Source organism: Limulus polyphemus, unplaced genomic scaffold, assembly GCF_000517525.1.
Source record: "Limulus polyphemus unplaced genomic scaffold, Limulus_polyphemus-2.1.2 Scaffold1553, whole genome shotgun sequence".
NCBI classification, from domain to species: domain Eukaryota; kingdom Metazoa; phylum Arthropoda; class Merostomata; order Xiphosura; family Limulidae; genus Limulus; species Limulus polyphemus.
In genome coordinates, this window is record NW_013667163.1 from 140,638 (window position 1) to 155,469 (window position 14,832).

Consider the following 14,832-nt stretch of genomic DNA (forward strand, 5'->3'; position numbering starts at 1 on the left):
TACCCTGTCAACAGGAGTGGGAGTTGACAACAAATATTGTTCAAATTTTCATCATGGTTATTTAATTTTCATTTTGATTACCCTGTCAACAGGAGTGGGAGTTGACAACAAATATTGTTCAAATTTTCATCATGGTTATTTAATTTTCATTTTGATTACCCTGTCAACAGGAGTGGGAGTTGACAACAAATATTGTTCAATTTTTCATCATGGTTATTTAAGTTCATTTTGATTACCCTGTCAACAGGAGTGGGAGTTGACAACAAATATTGTTCAAATTTTCATCATGGTTATTTAAGTTCATTTTGATTACCCTGTCAACAAGAGTGGGAGTTAACCACAAATATTATTCAAATTTTCATTTTGATTACCCTGTCAACAGGAATGGGAGTTAACCACAAATATTGTTCAAATTTCATCATGGTCGTTTAAGTTCATTTTGATTACCCTGTCAACAGTAGCAATTACTAACAATTCCACCTTTTCCGAATCAGGAATTTTAGGTACTTAAAATCATTTCGGTTGTTGCCCTCTTCGTGCAATGCTACCCAGTGGCACAGCGGTATGCCTGCAGACTTACAACGCTAGAAATCGAGTTTCGATAGCCGTGGTAAGCAGAACACAGATAGCCCCTTGTGTAGTTTTGTGCTTAACTTCAAACAACCAAACAATTTCCGTGTAAAGAAACACAATAAGCTATTTGTACTTTGCCCCCCAGTGACACAGCGGTATGTCTGCGGACTTACAACGCTAGAATCCGGGTTTCGGTACCCGTGGTGGGCAGAGAACATATAGTCCATTGTGTAGCTTTGTGCTTAATTAAAAACAAACAAAATTTGTACTTTGGCCACCGCGAGGAATCGAAGCCAGATTTTTTTGCGTTGTAAGTCCGTAAGCTTACCGTTGATCAACCAGGAGACATTTTTTCTCACTAATGAGCCACCAGGGGGATATCAGTAGTTGTATACTTACGAGAGAGCCTGTAGAATAACTCGTAATTTTTCTTATAGACAAACGTAGAGGGTGTTTTCGGAGTAACTTTATATAAATGAGTATTTCCAACTCATCAGTGACGATCTAATAGAATGACAAGCGAAACCTGTAGTAATGTCAAACTGACGATGTAATAGAATGGCAAGCGAAACCTGTAGTAATGTCAAACTGACGATGTAATAGAATGGCAAGCGAAACCTGTAGTAATGTCAAACTGACGATGTAATAGAATGGCAAGCGAAACCTGTAGTAATGTCAAACTGACGATGTAATAGAATGGCAAGCGAAACCTGTAGTAACGTCAAACTGACGATGTAATAGAATGGCAAGCGAAACCTGTAGTAATGTCAAACTGACGATGATTATATGTCGTAAAAATGGAAGTAATATTTTGCTCTATAGAAATAATAAGACAAAACGTAATGGAATTATTCCCCGTTTTCTTCTAACTACAGTTATGTGATGTAATACCTAGTTCTCTTTGTTACATAAAATAATGGAACACAGAACTACTGGATAAAAATAACAGTAAAAATCCGTTACTGGATTAAATATAGCACTGTATATAAGTGGCTGGATTAAAATAACATTAAACATATGTTATCGGATTAAACTTATAGTAAACATCTGTTGCTGGATTAAAATAACAGTAAACAGATGTTTACTGTTATTTTAATCTAGTAACGGATTTTTACTGTTATTTCAATCCAGTAACAGATGTTTACTGTTACTTTAATCTAGTAATGGATTTTTACTGTTATTTCAATCCAGTAACAGATGTTTACTGTTATTTTAATCTAGTAGCGGATTTTTACAGTTATTTCAATTCAGTAAGGGATGTTTACTGTTATTTTAATCCAATAACTGATGTTTACTATTATTTTAATCCAACAACTTATATATACTGTTATTTTAATCCAGTAACGAATGTTTACTGTTATTTTAATCCAGTAATGGATGTTTACTATTAGTTTAATCTATCAACTGATATTTACTATTATTTTAATCCAATAACTGATGTTTACTATTATTTTAATCCAACAACTTATATATACTGTTATTTTAATCCAGTAACGAATGTTTACTGTTATTTTAATCCAGTAATGGATGTTTACTATTAGTTTAATCTATCAACTGATATTACTGGATTGAAATAACAGTACATTTACATTACTGGATTAAAATAACGGTAAGTATCAGTTGTTTGATTAAAATAATTGTTATATTGTTTCCATTTCTAAAATTCATTGGATACTTCAAAACTGTTCGGAAGCTGGAATTCAATGGAGAATATCCCATATTATATGTTTCTATTTATAAAAAGTCAGCGAATACTTGAAAGTTTCTTTGACTCAGAGGAATATTTCATGTTATATATTTAAAATTTTGAGAAAGAAAGAAAAGAAAATCAGGGAGTTTATATTATCCAATTTTTACAACGCAGAAAGATTTAAAACGTTGTGGTATTCAGTCCCTGAAGTAATATATTTGCTATCTGGTAAAGGTGTACAAAAACTTTAGATTTTTTTTATATATGTCCTATTCTAAACAGTTTATCACTTTGATCGTCGGGTTTAGTTTGGATGGTTGATGAAAAAAAGTCGTACAATATAGCAAATATTTAGCTCAGTTGATATTAGAAATATTTTTAAATTTTTAATTCTTTCTATATCTTTTGGTACAGGTAATGGTACCATCCTGATCTTTATTCTCGGATCTTGGAATATATGGAGTCTTTAATGTAACCAAAATTTAATATTAAATTTTCATAGATAATATTTAGTTCCCATTTTTGAATACGAAGCATCTTTTTTTTATTACCCATAGAAAAAAGTTCTAAAATAAATAAATAAATGGATCCCGAAACAAAGTGAATTTATCTAATAATTAAAACTAGTAATCAAAGGAAAGTTTCAATTGTTAAATACTTTATGGTGTTTGTTATCAGTTGAATAATTGTTAGTTCTCAGTTTCTGAAATGGTCAAACTTACCCTGTTCAGACGGTAAATCTGATGATCCTCGGTCCACACTTTAGGGTCTCGAGTGCTCCGTGAAAAACCTACCATTTGATCAGTTTGTTTGTAATTATACACAAAGCTACACAATGGGCTATCCGTACTCTGCCCACCACGGATATCGAAACCCGGTTTCTAGCGTTGTAAGTCCGCAGACATACCGCTGTGCCACTGGGGGGCGGCACCATTTGAGCAGATAAGAATAGTCAAAGATTTAGCAGTGGGTGCTGTTGACTAACTGATTTTCCCTCTAATCTATCAGTTCAAAATTAAAAACAACTTGTGTAGTCTTGACTGAATAGTCTAAACCACTTTTTGAAATTAATAAAAACCATGATTTGTTACTTAGGATTACTTACTTGAACTTTTAATAAGAGTTGGCTTGAATAATTGCAAGAACTGCTTTTGTTTTTAATGAAGTAATTTTTGGGATTAAATCGTAATTCCGTAATTCAGTTAGCCGTGACAATCGTTTTGTTGTTGTTTTATTATTTAGTATCATTTACTGGAAGGAACCATTAATTTTAACTTGCCTGGGATATCGCCAACAGCGACCTGAGAGCGTTCGAGTTAAATAAAGTATTAACGTCATGAGAAGTAATGTTCTGAAAGAAAACTATAAACATTAGTCTTGTCAAATCTGGCACGGTGAGATATCTTTTATTTATAGAACTCTGAATGTAGAGAGAGAATGTAAAGATTCCCGTATTTCTAGAAGCAAGTCTTAGGCTTGCCACTGGATTTTTTCTATCGTGATAATTTCTTCGGATATAATCTAATTAAAGTTTCAGCGAATGCTCACTTCTGCAAGCTCGTTTAAAAAAGGCTAACCCAATATACGTAGTAGTAAAGCAAAAAGGATAACAAAATTCCACAGCCAAAAGAACGAACGAAAATAAACTAAGATTAAATACTGGCGCTGTGCTTCCTTTTTTGCTCATTAGCTAGATCGAAATGGAACATTATCATTTCCAACAAACGAGGAGGAATAGTAGAGTTTTTCAACCTTTGAAACGAAACTTCGCCTCAGATTAGAACCATATTGTTTTGCAACCATTCTTACATCCATTGAGATTCAATTGATTGTTTAGTAGGTTACGAGATTCTTTATTTGTTAATTTTTTTTGTTACGTAGAAGTTTCACATGGATATATATATATATATATAAACAAAAGATCTCGTTGAAGGAAGTAGAAAAAGGAAAGAAATTAAAGATTCAAGCTCTATTTCGTAGTCTAAATCTCTTCTATAAAACGTAGGTTTCCGAGTTTATGTAATACTCAAAGAAAATTTATGAATATCATCCGCTGTAAACCAATCAGTTGCATATCATCACGCGGACCTAAGTGAGGACTGCTTAGTTAATAGCCTTTTAAAACTTGATGGACGTGTTTATACAAGTAGTGTCTTAAACCACATAGTAATTTGAAGAAACTAAGAGATTAATACTACAACAATAAGTAAAGTATACAGTTTTTACCCTCTAATATAAATTTCAGCAACCAAAGATGGTTTAAATGATTCGTCTTTTTATTATTATGAAACATGAAAAAACAGAGCGTAAAAATTTTCTGAATATATATATATACTAAATTTGAATATTTTTATACACGAAGAGAGAATATTTATAAACGTAAGACTACACAACAGGCTGTCTACACTGTGTCCACAGCGAGGAATTTAGCCCAGAACTTTTGTAGTATAAGCCCTCAAGCTGAGTCATCAGGAAAGTGATTTCTAGAATGTTATTCATTATTGAGATATACGAAACTTTATATAGTTATTTTCAAGATTACAAAATATATAGGTACTTACTCTTATAGTAGTTTTGGACACAAGGAAAACAACATGCTGATTAAAAATACATTTCTTAACGTTTTTACTGTCATGAACACATAGGAAATTTGTACCACTTCAAACTTTCCAAAGTTTAACAGTTTTGTGTTTCAGATAAGAAATTAAATATTAAATTTTTGTATTTTTATTATGTGGATACGTAAAAATAAATTCGGCACTTCGAGAGGTGTCTATATATAGATGTGATAGTGAAAGAGTTAAGTGGCGGCAGGTGATGCTGGTTGGCTGCCTTCTGTCTGATCGATAGTTCGAAATTAAAACGGTTACACTTAAGTCACACGTGTGAATGAGGTTTAGGTTTAAATGTCCAAGGCCTTTTTCCCATGATTTAGTTAATTGCACTGCCACTTGGCTGGGGTGGGGTGGGGAGTGCACTGCTAGTGTGTATTAACAAGAGAAAAATGTTTTAATTGTAATGTTACAACCTGAATGTGACCCAAATTATATATATTTACTCAAAATATTTTAATCTACAACAGAAATAGAATGTGCTCAAAATATATTGTTGTTGTTTTTTTAGCTACAGAATGAGTCATCATGGCACTGTCTACCATGGGTATCGAACCCCAGATTTTAACGTTGTAGCTCTGCAAACTTACCACCGACCCACCAGGGAAGAGCAAAATGCATACTATAATTTGTTAGTAATGAAGCACAAAAATACACAGTGGGGTATCTATACTCGATACCCGTGGTGGGCAGAGCCCATTTGGTAGCTTTGTACTTAATTACAGACAAACAAAGAGAAACAGCGAAAGGCATACACTATCGAATCCGTTGGTAATTGGAGATAATATATTCATTTAGATATACCTTTTGTTTTTTTATTATCAGTACACAAAGTTTTAGACCTATATTTCGATGGTTACAATTCAGATATATATATTTTTCTCTATTTATTATTTTAGACAACTGATTCTGTATTTATGACAAAAATCGATTGTTATCATGCTTTCTCGAGCAATGAAATAAGTGAATTTTATGTTTGTTTGTTTTTATGGATTTCGCTCAAAGCTACACGAGGGCTATCTGCACTAGCCGTCACTAATTTAGCAGTGTAAGACTAAGGGGAAGGCAGCGAGTCATCACCACCCACCGCCAACTCTTGGGCTACTCTTTTACAAACGAATAATGGGATTGACCGTCACATGTGAGTGACCATGTTTGGTGAGACGAGGATTCGAACCCGCGACCCTCAGATTGCGAGTCAAACGCCCTAACCACCCGGGCCATGCCGGGTCGGTGAATTTTATAATGGTTGTATAAAACTTAAACACGATTTGGTTAATGACGAAGGAGAGAAGAAAACATTATACACGGATTGTCATTTATTACAATTCGCACGACACCCAAAATAAATATATTTACGAATTGAGGGTTGTTCAATATTCAAGCACACTGAATGACGCTTTGTTTTCGAAGTAATTTGTGAAATACATCTGCCTAGATTTTGCGGCTGAATAAAATATACTCTATCTCAAACACTCTTGAACAAAGCATGTTTGAAAAATCACTCGGTTCAATGTACAAATACAGATTCTCTGATGAATAAGTTGACGGAACTCGCCCCCGGTGACTCAAGGACTTGAGGGCTTATAACGCTAAAAATTGGGATTCGATACCAGCAGTGGACACATCTCAGCGAATCATTCTGCACAGTTACACAATGGGCTATCTGTGATGTGCTTTTCGTGAGAATCGAACCCCTAATTTTGGCGATCTAAGTCCCGAAGTTTACCATTGAGCCATCTGGGTGACGTTTTTATGGGGGAAAAATCATATTGGGGTAACTTTGTGATTTATAGATGCCTTCACCGATTTTTGTTGAATAGAATTCCAACATTGGTTCAAAATGCTTCTACATACTAAGTTATAGGTACACCCTACTTCAGAGTATTTATTTAGGGTACATTATAATTGAGATTCCTAATAATGTCTTAGCAACTATTACGTGAGATGGTATCACGTAGTAGCATTTAAAGCCTCACCACAATCTTTACTTCTGTATTAAATGTTCTCATGGGTGAATATATCATTAATAGAGGGATACCCAACACGTGGTTGAGCTTAAACCAATAAGTAAAATTGATTTGTAAAATAAATAAAAGATTGTCTTCATTAATATGTAATTTTAAATTAGTTTTACTTCTAATATACTTATAACGTTTGATCAGAGACATACGCCAGGCGTGGCAGAGTTGGTAGCATACCGAATTGTGGACCCGAGGGACCATGGATCACTTACCTTAAAAATACAACATGGAGTTCCAAATGTAGATGGAGTTAGTGTGTTATAACAGTAGTCGAAGAGTGGGTACTGTTGACTAGCTGCCTTCGTTCTAGTCTGTGTATTAATGACGTGTATGAGCAGATAGGGTTTTCGTAAACTTGTACGAATATCCTAAATAAACACAGTATGAATTCAAAAAGCTTATTTTTCGATGCCAAAGTGAAACGTGTGTGAGCTTTATCAAAAATAGACAAAGGAAGTTTTTATATTTTTACCTGCGGAAGCCATTTCCAATACCTTTTGTGTTATTCCAAATTATTCAACGTTAACAATGCTTTGTTACTTACCTAAAAAGAAATAAGAAAGCGAAAAATAAGTTTGTTTTTAAATACAAAACTGATAACCACAGGGATCAAACCTCGATCTTTAGCGTTATAAGCCCTAAATCTTACCAATTATCCACCGAAAGAGGGGCAGAATAAAAAATAACTGAGGTATTTTTACCGGTTATATTTATTTGTTTATACAATAAGTGTTTTTAAAAGGCTTATAAACGTATTGGATAAATAAACTATCGATAGACAAAAAACGTTGAACACCGATTTATTTGATTTACTATTTACAAGGAGCCACAATTTTATCATCATATATAAATCTTTGGACGCCTTAAGTACTTACAATGAATAGCAACTGACATTTCGCTTTGAACATAATAAAGGCACGAACAGGTAAATTTCTGAAGAACTTAAAAACATCAACGATATAACACGTTTATTTTACATGAAAGCAGACACTGGCATACAGTCAAATAGGGTGCGATACACTTCACAAACGTAAAAGTCAATGATTAAGCATACAAAATTCACCCTTTTACACTTTCCAGATTACGTCTGGTTATATCAACATTCAGGTTAAAAAGACATCCATTATTTGGTTCCTTTATCGCACGCTTAGTACTTCAAAATAAAACATCTGGGAATCAGATGTTCCTTCTCTGATTTCTACTACACATTGCTTAGCACGAGCAAAACAACAATTTAGTTTCAATGGGATTTTACGTTGAAAAAAAGTAGCAACAATTTAGTTTCAATGGGATTTTACGTTGAAAAAAAGTGGCCAGTGGATATAAGTTTGTAAAAAACATTTTGAAAAAAAAAAGGATCACAACTTTTTATATTTATTTCAACGCCATTCAAAAGTTATATTTTTATAATACGCAACGGTTGGTAGGAGAACTATTATTTTTATATCCATAGTATTGAAACGGTCTAATTAATTCGGAATAGTCACATAAAATACTTCTGGAAAGTGCTTGAACTTATCAAATTGTTTATTTTCAAGGTGTTACAAATTTTATAGTATTTCCCTGAAAGTCTACAAACACATTCATTAAGCTTCTCAGAGCAAGGTTTTGATACCTTGTAATTGTCTTTCATTCCGCAACAGAAGAGACGATAAGCGGAAGCACAAGATTTGAGAGAAGCTAGATTGTTTTGTTTTTTTTCCTTCCAAAGATCACACCACATGCGTTCCCAAGGTGCCGACAACACTTCGCGGTGGTAACGGCGGGGTATGCGCGAGGAATTCTCGTGTTCGGCAGTCAACTTCTGGGTTCTCTGACATGATTTGTACATGGGGTCTTCCTAGGGCGGCCCTCTTAGTCACAGGAAATGGTGCGTAGCAGGTGTCCGAGCGTGGAGTAACAGCATTCTCATCAGGAGTACATTCATCATCTAGAGAACCCCTCGGCCATTCCTACATCCATGATCAGAAAACAAAACTGTATCGTATTTGATTCCACAGCGACAACCGCCACCATGTTATGTACTTCCCGTTTAAATACCCTACATCCATGATCAGAAAACAAAACTGTATCGTATTTGATTCCACAGCGACAACCGCCACCATGTTATGTACTTCCCGTTTAAATACCCTACATCCATGATCAGAAAATAAAACTGTATCGTATTTGATTCCACAACGACAACCGCCCCCATGTTATGTACTTCCCGTTTAAATACCCTACATCCATGATCAGAAAACAAAACTGTATCGTATTTGATTCCACAGCGACAACCGCCACCATGTTATGAGCTTTCCGTTTAAATACTCGAAAAAAGGAGATGAGGGCTATTTATTGTATTATGTACCATTAATAAGAAAGTTGATATGATAAAGTTCATGAGATTTGCGCATGATCCAAAGGATTAAGCTCTTCTGTAGAAAATCACTGGAAATGTAAGAATGATTTAATTTTAAAATGTATAGTTAGAATGTAACAGATATTCAAACTAGTGCCAAAAACAGTTTCAGTTCTAAAGTATCAACACCAACTAAACCACTAGCAAGGGAATATCAAAACACAGTTTCAGTTCTAAAGTATTAACACCAACTAAACCACAAGCAAGGAAATATCAAAACACAGTTTCAGTTCTAAAGTATCAACACCAACTAAACCACTAACAAGGGAATATCAAAAGAGAATGTCAGATTCTAATATATTAAAACTATTTAAATATCCGGAAAAGAAATATCAAAGCATAGTTTCAATTTCGATAGAATTTCTAAACATCTCTATAAAAGTGAGTGTCAGCAAAGTAGTTGTTCTAACACATTTAAAACCTGTATAGAAAATCCAGGTCAGTGAAGCATTCTAACCTATTCAGTAGTTAAGATAAGCATTTAAGGACATTTAATGATTCTTGATTTTATAGAGCAATTCAGTTGTATCGTTTATACAGTGGAGAGATTCTTGAGATTCAGTTGCATCGTGTATACAGTGACAAATTCTTGAGATTCAGTTCTATCGTGTATACAGTGAAAAGATTCTTGACATTCAGTTGTATCGTTTATACAGTGGAGAGATTCTTGAGATTCAGTTGTATCGTGTATACAGTGGAGAGATTATTGACATTCAGTTGCATCGTGTATACAGTGGATAGATTCTTGACATTCAGTTGTATCGTGTATACAGTGGATAGATTCTTGACATTCAGTTGTATCGTGTATACAGTGGAGAGATTCTTGACATTCAGTTGTATCGTGTATACAGTGGAGAAACGATTCTTGACATTCAGTTGTATCGTGTATACAGTGGAGAGATTCTTGACATTCAGTTGTATCGTGTATACAGTGGAGAGATTCTTGACATTCAGTTGTATCGTGTATACAGTGAAAAGATTATTGACATTCAGTTGTATCGTGTATTTAGTGAAACGATTCTTGACATTCAGTTGTATCGTGTATATAGTGAAACGATTCTTGACATTCAGTTGTATCGTGTATATAGTGAAACGATTCTTGACATTTCACCATATTCCTTTGTGAGGAAAGTGATTTCTCCGATATGAGGTGAAACACGCTGTTTGCTCAGCAGCAAATAATCAACCTTTCTAAGTTTTGTGTCTCTATGACAAAGCTTTTCATGGCTGCTTGGAGTTCTCGTATTTCAAGTGTCTTTTCTCTTTCGGTTGAAGATGATAACCATCTATCAATCAGATATACTTGACACACACAATATAGAATGCTCTCTAAGATAAAGAGATCCTAAGCATCCACACGCTTATCGAGTCACCAACACGACCCGAACATACGACTTAAAATACAGCCTCGCGTTCTCTCAACGGTCAAATTGGAACCAACTCAAATAATACACAGTTGATTCTTAATATCAAGAAACGTTAGACTTGTGTAGCAGAATGAAAAGTTAGGTTTGTCTTCTAGTTGAGGTCAAAAATAAGCTTAAATAAAGCGCTAAAAGCATGGTGACACAAGACTGAGACAGAAAGACAAGTAATAAAAATGAAAAATCATAGAGCGGATCGTAAAATCTTGCGAGGAAATAATGTAATCACGAAAGATTAGTGACTGTATTGTTCAGACAATGAAAGATACCAGAAATTACTTCGTGACTGTATTGTTCAGACAATGAAAGATACCAGAAATTACTTCGTGACTGTATTGTTCAGACAATAAAGATATCAGAAACTTACTTCGTGACTGTATTGTTCAGACAATGAAAGAAACCAAAAATTACTTCGTGACTGTATTGTTCAGACAATGAAAGATACCAGAAATTACTTTGTGACTGTATTGTTCAGACAATGAAAGATACCAGAAATTACTTCGTGTCTGTATTGTTCAGACAATGAAATATACCAGAAAATACTTCGTGACTATATTGTTCAGACAATAAAAGATACCAGAAATTACTTCGTGACTGTATTGTTCAGACAATGAAGATACCATAAATTACTTTGTGACTGTATTGTTCAGACAATGAAAGATACCAGAAATTACTTCGTGACTGTATTGTTCAGACAATGAAATTACTTCGTGATTGTATTGTTTAGACAATGAAAGAAACCAAAAATTACTTCGTGACTGTATTGTTCAGACAATGAAAGATACCAGAAATGTTTTCAGAGTGCAAAAGCTGTTCAATATTTATTCAAAAAATTATCAGGATGGTGAGGCTTAAATGTTTCTAAAAGCCAAATTAAAACTAAAACCTTTCCAACTTATTCAAAAGAAGCTTAAAAAACAATCAGTTATCTTTTTTTTTCTGTCTTTTGGAAATCTATGACAAAAGTATAGCGGAGCAAATGAAAACTATAATTTCCAGTTTATTAAAAAGGTTTAAAGAATTATTAAGCATCTTTTTTGTTATTATTTTGTCTGTGAAAGCTTAGGACAAGAATCGTAAACGAAGATTTCCCAGTTAATTTAAAAGAACTCTGAACAGTCTTTAGTTATATTTTTTGTTTTGTCTATGGGAGCAGCTAAGGACATCAAGAAAACAAAATACACGCAAACGAAACCGAGTTTCAAATTTATTGAACGGTTAATTAACGACCAAATACCTTTTTGTAAGTCCTCCGAGTTTTTAAAATGTCCGGGCACTCATCTTCTTTATCTATTGTCGTTCTTACTTCTACAGGATGAAGAATATTAACAAACGGTTGTTAGTAGAAAAGTAGGGTAAATCTAATACATTATTGATAGTTACTCTAAATGAAGAGAAATTGTTTCATTGAAGGTAGGTTTAAGCAGTATGGTCGGGCTTCACGTTCTGTCCAGAGAGTTGTTTTCTCGTTTTATGTTATTTATACTACTGTGAAGCGCGGTCCTGTTAGAGGAATCCTTAGTTTATTGGCTTGTGAATGCACCCATTGATTTCTTACACAAACAATTTTCTCTGCCTACAATTTAAGAAAGACCTAAAGTATTACTACAAAATATTATAAAAAAACGCCATTTTTTTTTGCTGCAGGAATTGAGGGAAAACTAATTTTAAAAGGATAAACAAGTATAATTTTCATTTAAGTTTATTTTGTTTTTAAAGTATACAAATGTATAAAAGGTTACTTTACATAAATATTTCATATAATATTTTAAATATTATACTTTTTATAGAAGTTTATTTTAATTTATATATATAATTCTATTGAAATTATGTTTTAAAATTTTAAATGCTTATTTATCTTTAGGCCACTTATAATAATCATTGAATGATAGAGGTGATAAAAGTACGTGTAAATTACAAATATAACAGAAATATATATTATCTTATTATTAAACTAACATGATCTGAGTTTAAAAGCTGTAAAACTAATATAGAAAGATATATGGGCGGAGAGGCATCTTGCCTGATACACCTTGATTGGTAGAAGTCAGAAATCCACCGTTCGTCTTCGATTGTAACTACTGTGTTGCTAATCCCATTTCTTAAGTTGTTTGTAGATGGTCCCAAATTCTGCTAGAATCTAATCTTTATTCTCGGTCTTTCAATTTTATTCCTAGAGTTTCTATTGTTGTTTCTCGCCAAATATTTGATGTCAGTCTTATATCCTATGTTGTAACAGTGTTCGGTAAAGACTGCTTTTTCTACGTACACGAGTCATGTTTTATCTGCATACTTGTTGGATATTTCTACGTATTTTACCAAAGCAAGATTTTTTACAGCTGTAGGGAATACTGTACACCGCACGTTTTTTTCTGTTTTTTTTTTTTGGTGGGGGAGGGATGTTTAACAAATAATATGCCTTTCAGATTTTTTCTAGTTTTTGAATGTTACTATGATTTAAAATTGTTTGTAGATTTTGGTACAAACGGATAAAAGATGGTAAATTTTCGTTCTTCCCGCACTGTCTGAGTTAACGTTTTTTTTTTTTCTTGCAGTGATTTTTCAATCACTAGTGTCACCAACAAACACATAGTATTACACTATTTCTAAAAGAGAAACAATTTAAAGGCAGAGTTTGTTCAAAAGGTTGTTCAGACAAATACTTTCTTATATCATATAAACAACATTATTCTGTTGAATCCTAAAAACTCCCGTTCTCTTTAATGTATTCATAATTATTACTGGTAGTGTGGAAAATAATGATTCATAACACATAAACACGTTCTTTGTAATCTAAAGATTTAAATTGGTGAACCACCATGTTGTATACTGAAATTAGTACGCATACTATAGACATAATTCACTGACAGATATCACACTCATGTTCTTTACACGTAGAAAATTAGTACTAAAGCACAAACCTTGTTGTAAGTGAGCTTCCGGTTCCGGTAAAACTGGACTCTTCTGGCGGATTTTCTTATTTTCATCTGCTTTTGTCTGTATGATTAAAATGATCAGTTTAGACTTTTTATATATTTTTTTTCATATAATTCAAAACAACTATCACCAAACTATAATAATCTTTCTTTGCTAAATGTTGAGTACATTTTTATTTTTTTCTTGCAATTTAATTTAATCTGACTAAACCTTTTTCTAACGCATAACTTAATTAATAGATGCGTTAAAAAAATTTAATATAGCCACCTTATTCAATTATTATTCGAGTATTAAAAAAAAAAAGAGTTCACAAGTTCTCATGAGTGAAAGAATCGGTGAAACTAAGACATTTCTCATTTATAGCAACTTAAGTAATACATCATAAAAGCTTCTTTTTGCTACAAAGAGCTCGCAAGAAGGCGAAGAATGAATATATATGCCCTTAATAGAATTAGCGAATATGTTCCAAAAATATGTTTGTGTTGTCGATGTTTTACATATTGTTGACCCCTAAACAACGAGTGGTGTAATGAATGTTTAACGCTAGAAACCGGGTTTCGATACCTGTGGTGGGTAGAGCACAGATAGCTCATTGTGTAGATTTGTGCTTATTAGCAAACAAACAGATAAAAAAATTCATGTTTTAACTTTAACCCCTCCCCTTAATGGCTCTGCGATAATTCTGAAAGTTTATAACGCATAAACTTGGTTTTGATACTCGCGGTGGGCACAGCACAGATACTACATTGCGAGGCTTTCTGCTTAGCAACAAAACAAACAAACAAGTACCACTATATATATATATATATATTGTGACTCGGGAAAATCCGACGAACTTTAATATTAAGCGAAAGGAACTCGTCGTACGATAAACACAATAAAGTAAAAACGATACTCGTATACATAGTATTTTTCCTCCCAATTCCGTTATGGGCCAATAAGAAATAAGATAGTATAAATTATCTTTTCCTCCCAATTCCGTAATGGGCCAATAATAAATAAGATGGTATAAATTATCTTTTCCTCCCAATTCCGTAATGGGCCAATAATAAATAAGATGGTATAAATTATCTTTTCCTCCCAATTCCGTAATGGGCCAATAATAAATAAGTGGTATAAATTATCTTTTCCTCCAATTCCGTAATGGGCCAATAAGAAATAAGATGGTATAAAT

At 33.3% G+C, this 14,832-nt stretch overlaps 1 protein-coding gene across 2 annotated transcripts in view; it reads right to left on the reverse strand.

Moving 5' to 3' along the window:
- Window positions 1-8,408: 8,408 nt before the first annotated feature.
- The window catches only part of LOC111086921, an 8,077-nt gene continuing 1,653 nt past the window's right edge, over window positions 8,409-14,832 (reverse strand). Inside the window, exons 2-4 of one of the 2 annotated variants that reach the window (XM_022391730.1) lie at window positions 13,643-13,720; window positions 11,959-12,029; window positions 8,409-8,851 (exon numbers count right to left, since the gene is read on the reverse strand). In XM_022391730.1, coding sequence (XP_022247438.1) covers window positions 8,612-8,851; window positions 11,959-12,029; window positions 13,643-13,720 — 389 coding nt within the window. In that variant the 3' untranslated portion in view covers window positions 8,409-8,611. The remainder of the gene's footprint in view (window positions 8,852-11,958; window positions 12,030-13,642; window positions 13,721-14,832) is intronic. The other variant, XM_022391729.1, reaches the window with a different exon arrangement.